Source organism: Mus pahari, chromosome 3 (assembly GCF_900095145.1).
Source record: "Mus pahari chromosome 3, PAHARI_EIJ_v1.1, whole genome shotgun sequence".
Lineage (NCBI taxonomy): Eukaryota > Metazoa > Chordata > Mammalia > Rodentia > Muridae > Mus > Mus pahari.
Window position 1 is genome coordinate 25,600,538 of NC_034592.1, and position 14,011 is coordinate 25,614,548.

Consider the following 14,011-nt stretch of genomic DNA (forward strand, 5'->3'; position numbering starts at 1 on the left):
TCTGTCTCTATTTCTCTCTTTCCCCATCTTTGTTTCTTCCAAATTACAGCGGTGTGTAGAATTCCCAGGTGCTGGTCTGGAGGGAAGGGGCAAAGGTTGAGGAAGGGGTAAGTGAGGGAGTTTCTCCCCATTCTAAGTAAAGTCTTTCTTAAGACTTGCTCAGATTCTGAATAAAGTAGACTTTCCTGTGGGTGTGAAGATGGCTAAGGGAAACTATTTCAGGCAGTGCCAGGCCTGGGTTAAAATCTAGTTCCCTCTTCACTAACTCTCTAACTGGAGTCCAGGCTGTCGTCTTGAGGAGGGGACCCCCCCCCCAGTGACAGCAACAGCACCTGGAGGGGGAGTATAGGAATATGGGGGGGATACCCAACCATTTGTCCCCACAGCCCCTCCCTCCATGGTCCCCACAGGCGGTTCTCTGTGCAGCGCTGCGCCCGCTGCCACCTGGGCATCTCGGCCTCAGAGATGGTGATGCGCGCTCGGGACTTGGTTTATCACCTCAACTGCTTCACATGCACCACATGTAACAAGATGCTGACGACCGGCGACCATTTCGGCATGAAGGACAGCCTGGTCTATTGCCGCTTGCACTTCGAGGCTCTGCTTCAGGGCGAATACCCGGCACACTTTAACCATGCCGACGTGGCAGCGGCGGCAGCCGCCGCCGCAGCAGCTAAGAGTGCAGGATTGGGATCAGCCGGGGCTAACCCGCTGGGTCTTCCCTACTACAACGGCGTGGGCACTGTGCAAAAGGGGAGGCCCAGAAAGCGCAAGAGTCCAGGACCCGGGGCAGATCTGGCAGCCTACAATGCCGGTGAGTGCAAGACCGTCTGAAGCCTTGGTGGCGGCGCGGGAAAGATTTCAGTGTGCTTGTTGTACAGTGGGTACCTACGCACCAGTGTGCCTGATAGAAAGGACTTTAGCACTCTGGCTTCAGTCGGTGCTCCTTCGGTTGAAGCGTTAGGTGAGAATGCATTAGCTCATTGGTGATCCAGGTGCAGGACCTTGTCGCTGAGAAATTGTATTTTGGAATTGCCTTTGGTTTGCCTCACCCGCTTTACTGTGCAGAAAGTGCGGGGAAGGGGGTGCGGGGGTGGGGTGGGGAGAAAGGCGGTGCGGACACCAAACAGGCTCTCGGAGTGGCAGCGAGGCCGAGGGTAGGGAGACCAACAGCTCTGGGCAGCAAGGGTCCCAAGAGAAAAGGTTGGCAGTGGCCGAGAGCACCATTGGGTTTGGCTTGCAGCCCGGTTATATGGAATGTCCCCAGGGCCGCAGGCTTGGATCTGTTACTAGCAAGGGCTATGGGTCCTTCTGTCCAGCCGGATCTTCAGGCACCCGGCACCTCCAGGTCTCGGGGATTTCCCTTCACCTCCTAGCAAGCAGCTTTCCCAAACACACTGGAGCTGGCGGGTCCTCACAGTGGGCTGTGAGGGGCTCAATTCGCATTTCTTTGTCGTCGTGGGGGTGGGGGGGCTTTCCAGCGGACTCCCACACCATCCTGGCTCTGAACAGTTGCTAAGGTTCTGAGGCCCAGCAACATCTGCCCGAGGTCTGCTGGGCCAGGAAAGGTTTAGGACTCGCCGGGCTTTCGAACTAGTTTATTTGCAGTCATTTCCTCTCTTAAGTTTGTAACAACAAATCCGATGCTCAATTTTTTCTTTCTCCTTTTCCCCCTAGGGTAAATCACAAGATGGGGGAGGGGGGATTGGAAAACCAAAACAAACCAAGGTTGTAGATCGGCTATGGGTGGAAGCAGAAATTAGGATCTTTAGGATTTTAAATAGTCTGAACTGCTTGTGGACGGAAATGTGGGCTAGTAGAGTAGGTCCTCTTTCGGTCCAACGAAATTGTGGGATAGAGGGTCCTGGGACCTATTAGGAAAAGAAAAAAATGTAACCCCCGGTTGGATAAGTAATAAAGTGGTGGTTGGTTCAGCGATGATTTAAAATTTGCCGAAAGTACTACTAAAGATAACGTTCCTTAGAGCTCACCTCCTTATCACCCACTAGCCTTAAAATACAGTAGATTCGGTCCAGGCCCGTTTCTCCCCAAACCAAGTGGCCTCTTAATTATCAGGTGGGTCAGCTTCCATAAGAAAGAGGGGAGGTGGGGTCTGCTAGGGGTATCTGGTGTGGGGAGTTGTCTGATGTTTTCTTGGACACACCAGGTTGGCACCCGATTTGTGACTGAGCAAAAAGAGAGTGAGAGGTTTGGGATTTATTTTTGCTTTTTGTTGATCAGCCTTGTCCTTCCCAGGAGGCAGCGGGAAGATGTGGCTGGTAGCTGAGTTCCGGAGAGGCCCCTCTGCTACCTCATTTTTCTCTTTGGGCCCCACACTCATTCCCGTCCTTTCTGTTCTGTTCTTTCCGCCTCTGTGTTTCTCCGCTTGTCTGCTCCTATTGCGTGCGTGGGTCTCGGCCTTACCCGCCTGGACTCTCAGTCCAGGGAGGAATGGCGCTCGGGCCCACAGGCAGTAGCTGTGCGGGCGCAGTTATTCGGGGCTCCCGGGACTAAGTTGTTTGCCCGGCGTAGCCAGACTTCCCTAGATCTTTCTTTCGCCTCCTCCTTCACCTCCCGGCGCCCGCAGGAAAAAAAAAATGGCTGCACTGTGGGCCTTGGGATGGCTGGGGTTGGAACGTGGGACCCAAAGAGTTGAGAGTGAGGCTGTGGGCTGTGTGTGCGTGCTTGTGGAAGGAGAAGGCTTCGGATTGCGAGGACACCAGTTTGCTTGTATAAGCTCCCTGTACCCAGGGGCCAGACACACGGACTGGACACTTTGCAAACCAGCTTGGGGAGGGGGGGGGCTGTCCTACAGAGGGAAGTAGATCTAGACGTTTGATGGGAAGGGGAGTGGCGGGGGGGGGGCTGTCCCTGGGCCCGGGACTTCTTGAAGGGTGACCCAGGCCTCAGGTCGTAGGGTCGGAAAGTTCTTCCGGGGCGGGAGCTGTGGCCGCCCGCCTCCCACGGACCCTCTGGTCTTGGCGAGCTGACCACGCTCCAGAGGCAGGACTCAAATCTCCCCGAAACCCGAGCAGGGCTGCAGGTCAGCTTAGGGCTCACGATCGGTGGTCGGAGTCCGCGAGGGGCTCTGGACGTGCACTTTGCGTTGCTGTTTGCGCGCCACAGCCGCAGGAGTCTCGAGGAGACCGGCTGGCCAGCTCGGCCTCCCTGAGCCCCAGCTTTGTGTGTGTGTGTGTGTGTGTGTGTGTGTGTGTGTGTGTGTGTGTGTGTGTGCCTGGCGGCGTAATTACTGATTTGATTCCAATCCATTATTTAGACAATTGAACCTACAGTCTCGTCTTTAGTAAAATGAGGCGAAGTCAGATTTGATTACAGGTTCAGTCCCAGCGACAAGAGCTCGAAACCCGATGGGTTAATAACAGATCACGAGTAAATTATTCATGATTTTACGAGCTCTTTAGCTCCATTGAATCGGCCTAATTGAGAGGAAAAAGGGGGGGGGGAGAAAGCCCTGGTCCTCCCCCCTTCTCTCAGCCCCTCGCTCCTCCCCAGAACTGATCTTGGGGAATCCCCGCACGGCCCCGGGCTTTAGGGGCGCGAGTGAGGGGGGTCTGGGTATCGGCGCCTCTTCCACCGTCCTGGCTCCTCCAGGTCCAGCTCCAACCCCGGCCTTCTCGCCGGCCTGGCACGGCGGGGCCTCGGCCCAGCCACCTAGGGCTCTCGGCTCTTTCCTCCTGGCTCAACTTCCTAGCCAGTAGACGTTTGGAAAAGTCTTCTCCATAGGCTCCTTGTCTCCTTGAGCCCGGGATTAGTTCTGTCACGCGGACTCCCCACCACATATCCCCTTTATTTCTGAGACTCTCCATTCAGCTCTCTTTCCCCCCCCCCCACTGCCCCTACCCGCTTTCCCGTTCTCCTGGTTGCCAATTCTCTAGCTTTCTACCTCTGTCGTCTCTCCCACCCCCACTCCTTCTCCGTACCACCTTCCCCCATAGTAGGCCGCTCTCAGGGCACCTCCCTTGGGCCTACAGGGCGCCAGGGTCCCCACGGAGCTCATTAACAGCAGTGAGGCCCAGGTGGGGGTTGGGCAGAGGGATGAGCCCAGAGATTCCCCCTGGGGGAGGCCTGCCCCAACCCGGCAGAACTGGGGGCTGGGAGAAAGAGGAGGGTCCATTCCCTGTGCTGTTTAGTGCTGCTGGCTCTCAGGAGTCATATTCTGATCCCCCTTTAAATTCTTCGCGCTGGATGTTCTGGATGGGAACTGTGATTGAAGGAGGGGTTATCTGGATACTTTGGTACACGTGGATACAAACCCTGAGATAAGGTCGTTCCTGATTTACAGCTCAGGCTTTGAAGTAGGAGTCATCGAGGCAGTGGCTTTTGGGTAAGGGTATCCCCAGAGAGGGCTTTCTAAGTAGTGTTGTCGGGGTAGCCACTTAATTCTGAATTTTGGGCAAAATTTTAGAAGTATCCTAAGCAGCATATAAATATTAGATAAAATTTTAGTTTCCTTTGGGTCCATGCAATCTTTGAGACCTATGATGGTTGACGGTTTAAAAAAAATGATCTGTTGTTTATCAGAAGTTCAAATCTAACTGGGCACTGTTTACATTTAATTGCTAATTTTGGCACCTCTATTTCTAGACATGGCCTATGTTGAAAGATACCTTTCCAGTGCTGTAAAGATGGGGTGACTTGGGATGAAATGAGGTTTACTGAGGGATCCTGCCTGTCCTCTTCAGCTGAGCAGTTGTTGACACCCAAAGTTTCTAACCCTTTCCCAACCATGAATCCTCCACAAACCCTAGTAAAATCCCTTGGGATGGTGATAGGCTCCCTAAAGAGTCAGGCTTTCTCGCCTCTCCCAGAGGCGTTGCAGCAGGAAACGGGAAGGGGGCTCCAGTGTTGACTCAGGACTCAGCCATTACCAGCTTGTGAGAGTGGCTTCCTTTCTTTGGCTTTCGTTTCTTTGCCTCTAAAACGGGAACTGTAGTGGTGGGACAGAGACACATACACATAATGCCAGAGCCCAAGGTGGGCGTCAAAGATAAGTTGCCATTTTCCTCCAACTTCTTTCCCTCCCAGTCTACCGACTGCTCTCACTGCTTTCTCTCCAGAGGATGGATAAGCTTCTTATAGCTTCCCTGAACTCCATTGGCTGCTTCTGCAAATCTGGGGAGCAGCTCACAGGACAGTGCTGAAGACAAAAAACTACAAAATGCAATTCCCAGCTGTGGACCTGGCGCTGGGGGCCCTGGAGCCCACTGGGTCCTTCGGTGAGGGAGTGTTGATGAAAGCAGAATGAAATCAAAGTTGTCAGTAACTTCTGGGTGCCAGTGTTCACTGACTGCTAAGGGGAGATAGAGGCGGCAGGGTTTTTCTGGGAGAGTAACTTGGGAAACAAAAGAGTGCAGGACCACGGATGGCAGGCCCACACCGCTGTCAGAGCCTGGCTTGCTGCCTTCCCTTTGTGTCTCAACATCTGTAAAAAGAGTTGCTTTAACTGTCCAGCAGCTGTGTGCTTGCAAAGAAAGCCTTTTAGGGGCCGGCAAGCTAGTTCAGTGGGTCAAGGGGCTTGCTGCCAAGTTTGAAGACTTGAGTTCAATCCCCGTAGAACCCCTTTCCCCACCCCCACACAAAATAAATACAAAAGCCTTTTCGTGCAGCCTCTGGCATCCAAAAAGTCTCCGCTGCTGCTCTTGAAATTATTCTTGCGACATGATGTTTTGTTTCTCCAAGGTTGAATCCACTGTTTCCTAGGCAGGTCCCATTTTCAGTGAGCTTCATTTTCTCCATATCTAAAATGGGGATATTATTCCCATTTCAGCAATGTGAGTGCACACAACTGGGTTCCTGGACTAGATGTGTTTGTCAGTGGGCGGTGTGGACTTGGCGACCAGGCAGAGTCAGGAAATTCACCTGCTGCTTCTGCGTCCCTTTCCCAGCGCTGAGCTGTAATGAGAACGATGCGGAACACCTGGATCGTGACCAGCCCTACCCCAGCAGCCAAAAGACAAAGCGCATGCGCACCTCCTTCAAGCACCACCAGCTTCGGACAATGAAGTCTTACTTTGCCATTAACCACAATCCCGATGCCAAGGACTTGAAGCAGCTCGCGCAAAAGACCGGCCTCACCAAGAGAGTCCTCCAGGTCAGCTGGGCCAGGGTGGGGGCATCTGTAGCTGCCAAGTCCTGAGGCAGAATCTCACACGGACCAGGACTTTTGGAAGAACCTTCTGCCTGTCTGCCGTTGCCTTCTTTTTATCCCTTTGTAGTTTGTCTTAGAACGGCAGCCTTTTTGCCTGCCACCCCATATTTCCAGTTTAAATCCTCATTTTTTTTTCTCTTTGTGTGTTCCTCTGTCTCCATACTTGACTTTTTTTTTTCTCCTGGTGGTAAACCATTCTTAGTTATCATCTATTCCTCAAATGACTCTCCAACGTGCTCATGTTTTAAGAGGCCCAAGTGTTTCAGATGAATCCAGAGCCCTCCTGCTCTGTCCCCACCCACTGGACTTTTAGTGTCCATTTGCCCCCATGTCATCCTTCCCTTTCTTGGAATTTCTTCTGGTAGCTCTGACTTATCTCCTGGGTTGTTGTTCCTTTGTTAGTTTGTTTGTTTCATGTTGTCTGCCTCCCAGACTTCATAGGAAACAAGGGTTGGAGATGGTGTGGTGTGCTAGACAGGATCTGGAACTTTCATGGGATTTCCACGCCCCCAAAGATGTTGAAAACTCTAGTCTCGGGCCCACACTTGAGGCACCATGTTGGGACAACAAGTTTCAAACTTTCTGCTTTTCTGATACTCATTGATAGCGCTAGACGCTAGATGACAAACCTCATCTGCCTCCCGAGCTTCAGTTTACAATATATGAAATGCACCAAGACTCACCCAGCCATGCCACTGATGGGGGGTGCCCCTGAGGTGACAACTTGATACTCTGTGCTCGGCGGATGCTAGTTTAAAAAATAACATTAAGTTAGTTTGTTATGTGATTAACTGGGATGAACAGTCCTGGTTGTTAGACTTCAGTTTCCCATCATACAAGGCAGAACCTCCCCCTTCCAGTGGAAGTTTAACCAAAACCCCAAACAAAAGAAAATATGAGAGACTATGCAGCCTGACTGTGTCACAGCAAGGACAGGTCCTGGATATTGAAAGATGAGGGAGTGGCAAATCAGAAGAGTTGCACAGCCTCTCTTCAGGAAGTTTCAGTGACTGTCAGAAAGCAAAACAAAACTTAATGGGGTGGTGGCAGGGTGTGACCAACTTTGGCTGGAGGAGCGAGAGCACAGACCTCAGAGATCTGCAGATGGTGATAGAGCCTACCAGGTGGGCGCCTGGGAAGTCTCTGGGCATCTCTTCAGCCACTGGTGATGTATCAAGGGAGGTCAGGGAGGTCCAATGGCATGTTGCTGCGCCTCTCTGAGTCTGCCCCTCACTATTTGGTCTGTGCTAGGTAGCCTTGGGTCCTTCTGGCCTGGACTCTGGGGCAGTGGAGGTGTGTGGGGGGGGGATGATGGGAGAGGCAGGCACCCTGCTGTGGTCAGTGTTCAAGTTACTCTGGTCATTTCTTTCAAACTTCTTGGGGTCCCTGACCCTCCTTGGAGGCCTCCTGCTGCTCACTGCCTCCCCTCCCCCCAGCTCTCTCCTTTAGTTCAGGACAGCCTGGACTGAGGACTTAATACTTTTCTCTAGTTAGTAGCTTCACTCTCTTTCTGGATGCCTTCTGGGATGCTGAGAAGCGGGGGAGATCTGGAGTTCAGAAGAACCTGGGCTCACAAATGACCCTGTGGTTTATTTTACCTGCTGTGTGTCTTGGACCAGATCAGATGCCTTCTCTGAGCCATAGCTTTCCCGTTTGTAAAAAGGTCCCCAATTGGGACATATATCTCTCCCAGCTGTCGAGATTAAACTCACAGTGCAGTCTTCATAGTCATGATACAGAAGAGTCTGAGCCTGCTTCTTTGGAGGCAGGAGATAGGGTTTCCTGGCTTAGAAACACGTGCGATTTCCAGCTTAGCTCTCTCTTATTCTTTTATCTGCCTATGCCTTGGAACCAGGCTCTAGGGCACTTAGATGAACTGGTCCTGGCCCGGAAGAAACTCATCTGTTGGTTAGAGACAGCTACACAGCTATCAGTTTCTCCTTGGGGTAATTAGTTAGGGATAGTGATGGAGTGAGCCAGGCTCTCCACATCAAGGGTTAGGACTCCCCTCCCCACAGTGCAGATGAGCACAAGAAGGCCCAAATGATGGCCTGCCCAAAGCCACACTTTGCTGGCAACTGTCCAGCCAATGGGCAGAGTACCCTCTCCTCTGAGCCAAACCAGGCTGGAGTTCTCAAGAGTGTGAGCATCAGCCGGGTGTGGTGGCACACGCCTTTAATCCCAGCACTTGGGAGGCAGAGGCAGGCAGATTTCTGAGTTTGAGGCCAGCCTGGTCTACAGAGTGAGTTCCAGGACAGCCAGGGCTATACAGAGAAACCCTGTCTCAAAAAAAAAAAAAAAAAAAAAAAAAAAAGAGTGTGAGCATCACTTGATCACTTGGGGCCTGTAGCTTGGGGTAGGGCCTCTCTTCCTTCCATGCCTCTCTCCATCTCCTCTACACAAATCATTTTTTCTTTTCTAAGAACCTCACTGGTCATGACTGTAAAGCATCTTTTTTTTGTTTGTTTGTTTTTGTTTTTTGAGACAGGGTTTCTCTGTGTAGCCCTGGCTGTCCTGGAACTCACTCTGTAGACCAGGCTGGCCTCGAACTCAGAAATCCGCCTGCCTCTGCCTCCCGAGTGCTGGGATTAAAGGCGTGCGCCACCACGCCCGGCTGTAAAGCATCTTTTTAACCATGCAGCTACCTCAGCTTACTCTTTTCCTGCCTGGTTTACAGTTGAGAAGATGTAGACTTGTTTTTCAAGACAGGGTTTCTCTAGGTAGTCCTGGTTGTTCTGGAATTTGCTGTGTAGACCAGGCTGGTCTCAAACTCTCAGAGATCCCCCTGCCTCTGCTTCCCAGGCACTGGGACCAAAGGTGTGTACACTACCACCTGGCAGCTGAGAAGGTTTTTAAGACTTATCAAGATAAAATAATTTACTGTGGGTTACAGAGCCAGGCATGGTCAGGGTGGGACTTGCTTCTCATTGCCCTGACTGTCAATGGGACATCTTGGGGACCTAGGCTGGGGGTGATTTATGGTGAGACAATTGTTAATGTGGCTCTGGAAGGTGATGGACTGGTTCAAATCCCCCCGAGTTACTTGCCCTAAGGTTTGGTGCTCCTCTCTGATCCTGACTAGGTAGGTTGCATAGTTAAGAACCTGGTCTGGAGCCGGGCGTGGTGGCGCACGCCTTTAATCCCAGCACTCGGGAGGCAGAGACAGGCGGATTTCTGAGTTCGAGGCCAGCCTGGTTTACAGAGTGAGCTCCAGGACAGCCAGGACTATACAGAGAAACCCTGTCTCGAAAAACCAAAAAGAAAAAAAAAGAAAGAACCTGGTCTGGGGGAGTAATTAGCATATACCAGCACCATGGACAAACAAAACTATGTTACAAAATAAAATCAGATAAAATGATTCCAGAGTCAGTTCACCAGCTCGTGGTACTAGATCCTTTCATGTTCCCTAACGCTTACCCCCCCCCCCCATGGTCATCTTTCACCTCAATCCTTCAGAGGATTTGCAGGACAAAGGGCATTGAAATTGAGTTGTGTTCCTAGAGCTGGGCAATGCATGATGTGTGTGAGGGAGAATGGTAGCCCTAATGCTGTATTCTGTATATACAGTGTGAGCCCCACCAACATTGTAGGCCAGGGTACGGCATCCCTGTTGGAATCTGGAGGCCGCTACAGTGAGGTCCTAGTTCGACTCTCCCACTCCCACTCCCACTCGGAATAGTCTTTGGTGTTAATGGCTCCAAGCCTCAGTGGCCTCAGCTGTGTCACAGTTGGTAGAGTGCTAACATAGCATGCAGGAAGCCCCCCAGGTGTGATCCCCCAGGAGTGATCCCTCAGGTGTGATCCTCCAGGTGTGATACCTAGCATTACATAAGCTGCACATGGTCGAGCACATCCATTGCTCTAGTATTCAGTAGCTAGAGACAGAAGGATCAATTCAAGTGAGTTCAAAACCAGCCTCAACTATGTGAGCCCCTGTCTCAAATAACGGTAATAACAATAATGATAACCCTAGCACTTACCTTACTGGATATCGAAAGGAGAAAATGAAATGACGTGATTGGGTCCATGCTCGTGTCTGTTAAAGTCACATAGCGTTGTGTCTTTTGTAGGGATTACAATGTTTCCTCCCCACCCCCTTATTTTATAGTTGGGGAAACTGAGGTTCAGTGAGCTTTGGTTTACAGTTAGAAATGAAGCCAGGAGTTAAGCCCAGATTGCTCTTGAGTCCAGAGATCTTTCAAAGCACGGAATTGTCACTCGGACCCAGCTGCAGAATGCAGAAGACAGAGCAGGAGGGTTCCAGGAATACATAGCAAAGCTTTCATCACATCAAAAATTCCATTTGTCACCACCAGCACATGACAGCCACAACACTCATGGTTCAGTGTTGGGGAAGGTGACCAGGAGGAGTCACAGTGGCTTCCTCGACAGAGGTTTGTTATGACATGCCTTGCCACTGTGTGTGGACTCCTAACCACATCCATGCCTCTTGTTATTGGAGGACATGCAGATGCCCTGGGCTTCCTGAGGGGTGGTCAGCAGTTTGATCCTGGTAGGTAAAGTCTCTGCAGGGATTCCTGGTGTCGCTCTAAAAGAACATTTTAAGTGCCAGTGGCTCAAAAACATTCCCCCGTCACTAGATAGTTGTCATTAGCCCAGGAGAGAATGCAGAGGGGTGCAGTAAGAACGTGCAATGAGGACCTGAGCTGGTGCAGGCAGTGGCAAAGACTTCCCTGAAGGACAGGTGACTTCATCTCCCTGAGGCTCTGGTTCCCACTTATAAGATGGTCATTGTCCTGCCTGGCTTTAGACAACTTGAGGCCAGATGTAAATACACTGGCAGGGAGTTTCACAGATGACAGGCCTTGAATCTTTTGTTATGTTTCTTATGATCACGGGGATCCAAGCCAGGACCTTGCACGTGCTAAGCAAGCATTCTTCCACAGAGCTGTGTAGGAGACGGAACATCCGCCCAGAGAGGCAGAGAAACTTCCCAACGTGTTACCGCAGTTCAGCAACAGACCTAGAGCTGAAACTAAAAGCTCTTGAGTTCTACTCAGTGCTCACTATTTTTAGTTCTTTGGAAAAAAAACTTATTAAAAAAGATTTATTTTTACATGTATTGATGTTTTGCCTGCATGGATGTCTGTGTGAGGATACCAGAGCCTCTGGAACTGGAGCAGTCAGTGCTCCCAACTGCTGACACATCTCTCCAAACTCTGAATAAGCCCCCCCCCCCTTTTTTTAGATCACAAAATAATAGAACCATTATTCAGATCCTTAAGACAAATATGGAGAAATATCACTGTTGAGAACACAAACCCAGTGATTCATAAGTTTGAAGCTAAGTAGTCAGGGGCAAGGAAGGGACTTAAAGGGTTTTCCACATGTCAGTTCTGCCTACCTCTGGCTCTGGCACTAATATGTAGGCCTACATCACAGGATTATTATAGGGACCATGAGCTAACATGGACCAAATGCTTAGAGGTTAACTACGGAGTGATAGCGACCACCATTCATAGCTTCTTCATGAATTGTAACACCAGAGGCTGGGATTGAGTTGTTGATATTTATTTCAAAAGCAGGTTTTTTGTTTTTTTGAGACATGTTGTAGTTCAGATTGACCTTGAGCATGATAGGTAGCCTGGGATGGCCTTGAAGTGCTGATCCTCCTTCCTCCACCTATATAGACATGTGATACCCCGTTGGGTTTATGCTGCGCTGGAGCTCTAGCTCAGGATTTATTATGTGCTAGTCAAGTAATCTGTGGACTGATCTAGATCCCCAGATCTGGGAGAGAAGCGTCGTTTCTCTTTCTGTACCTCAGGCTGGCCTCAGACTCACGGCAACCCTCTTTCCATGGGTGCTGTAAGTTTTCATCCCTTCTCTTTTGTTGCAAGACTTGGCTGAGCTTCTGGGTCATGCTTCCACAGCCTATCTGGTTGACGCTGAACATAACCATTAAAGTGCTAAGAAATGTCACAGTCAGCATCTTTGAGTATGAGGGGGTCACCTTTTGGATGGCTTCTTTAGTGTTCCGGGAGATTTGTCAGGGGTTCCAGTGGGCCTCGTTTTTTTCAGCCAGGCCAGCCTAGAACTCATGATCTTGCTAGCTCCTTGTTTTTGTCTTCTGAGTGCTGGGGTTGCAGGCATGTGCCATCATGCCTGTCTCTCCCAGCCTTCTCAATGAAAGCGATCAAGGGAAAGAGGTTAGCCAGCCTAAAAAACCAGCTCCTCAGACTGTTGGAGCCTAGACAAGGGCCACACCATCATGGTGTATCTTCACTCTCCCGGGGCTTACCAGGATCCACTCTGTGCCAGGCTGAGGCGCTGACTCTGAAAGGCCCGGGATTAGTTGTGTCCTGATGATTCTATATCTGCATTTGTCCCTGCTGTCCCAGAACTCTATGCGTGTAGAGTGGAGCTTGGGGCAGCTGACCAGCCAGGGCTCTGGCTTTTGGAGGATGGGTAGGTAGAACAGATCATTTGTATGCTAATCACAGCTGCCCTGGGATCCCAGCCCATGTGAACCCCAAGAAGCCACAGAGACTGGGCTCAAGCCTTTTTGTACAAGTAGGAAAGGAGCTCAGAGGAAAGGGGACTAGCCAAAGTTCACTTGGCTGGTCAGTGGCAGAGGCAGGCCTGGAAGATACGTTCCGCGTGCTTTCTACTGCCCAAGCTGCTCTGATCATTTGCTCTTCCATTCATTCACCTATTTACTTGCTGACCTACTCAGGACCACATGGTTGGGAGAGCATGGGCATTTCTATGGCAAATGGTCCTGCTTTCAATCAGTGTAGCCTCTGTATGATCACGGGTATGTAACTTTTAAATCTATAAAAATGGAGCTAATAATAGAAACCATGTGACTGGCTCACCACGGGTGTTAACCAGGGATGGTACAGGGTGGCAAGGTACCTGACACAACACAAGTCACATGTTAGCATGTCGCCAGTTCTAGAGTGTGAGCCTCAGCTGCAACATCATCCATATCACCAACATCTAATTTTTACCTTCTCTGTCATATTCCTAGGGTTGCATAGAGTCCCTGCCCCCAATATTCTCTAGGGAGGGGACTTTTTGAAATGCTTATGATTTTGGTAAAGCCTCACGCAGAGGGGCTACACCGAATAGCCAGGTTCAGAGTTGACTTTAGATTTTCACTGCACAGATTCCTAGTGCCTGGGATCCTGTAAAGCCGAGAACCGCAGCTGTGAAGATGGTGTCATTGTTTACACATGAGCTGTTGGGGCAACGCCTGGGAAATAGCTAACAGGCGGCAGCTTAGGGCTTCCAGCCTTCCTAAGGTCCTGGGGCCCCTGAGGATGAACAGTGAACCCACTCCCGGGACCCAAAGGGCTCCCCCACTCCAGCTTCCGCCCACATGCAGTGGCCAGGACAGAGGCCGAGGAGTAGCAGGCAGGGTCTGAAGGTGACCTTCATAAGACTGAGGAAGTCATGCCCTCCTCCTTAGGCCTGTCTGCATCCATTCCCAGCTACCCGCTAGGCCAGATGAACAGGGTCTCCCACTGCAGACTCTAGAGCCAGTGGGGAAGGACCTGACTGTCCTAGATGGGCAGTGCTGAGGGTGGTCTTTGAAGCTTCACACCCATCTGCTAGCCCAGCAAAGGATTGATAAGCTTCCCGTAGGCACGGAGCTGGAGAAATGTGCTTTCTCCTCGAGGGGATCAGTGTTCTAGCAGTGAGCTTTGTTCCCTACTTCATGGGGAACATCTCTTTCCTTCCTGCCAGACTGAGCTGCTAATTGAGCCCAAATTGTGTCAGGACATCTGAAGGGGGGCTTGAGGCCATAGGCTTCTTGAAACTGGGGTGGTCCTGAGGGGAGGGTGAAGTCAAGAGCTGGCCCATCCCGTGCCTGCC

General features: G+C 50.9%; 1 protein-coding gene across 5 annotated transcripts in view; it reads left to right on the forward strand.

Annotated features, from left to right (window-relative positions):
• The window catches only part of Lhx2 (LIM homeobox 2), a 30,817-nt gene that overhangs the window by 14,790 nt on the left and 2,016 nt on the right, over window positions 1-14,011 (forward strand). For 3 of the 5 annotated variants that reach the window (XM_029536872.1, XM_029536873.1, XM_021193712.2), the window contains exons 3-4: window positions 387-814; window positions 5,907-6,112. In XM_029536872.1, the coding sequence (XP_029392732.1) occupies window positions 387-814; window positions 5,907-6,112 (634 nt within the window). The remainder of the gene's footprint in view (window positions 1-386; window positions 815-5,906; window positions 6,113-14,011) is intronic. The other 2 variants (XM_021193715.2, XM_021193713.1) reach the window with 1 other exon arrangement.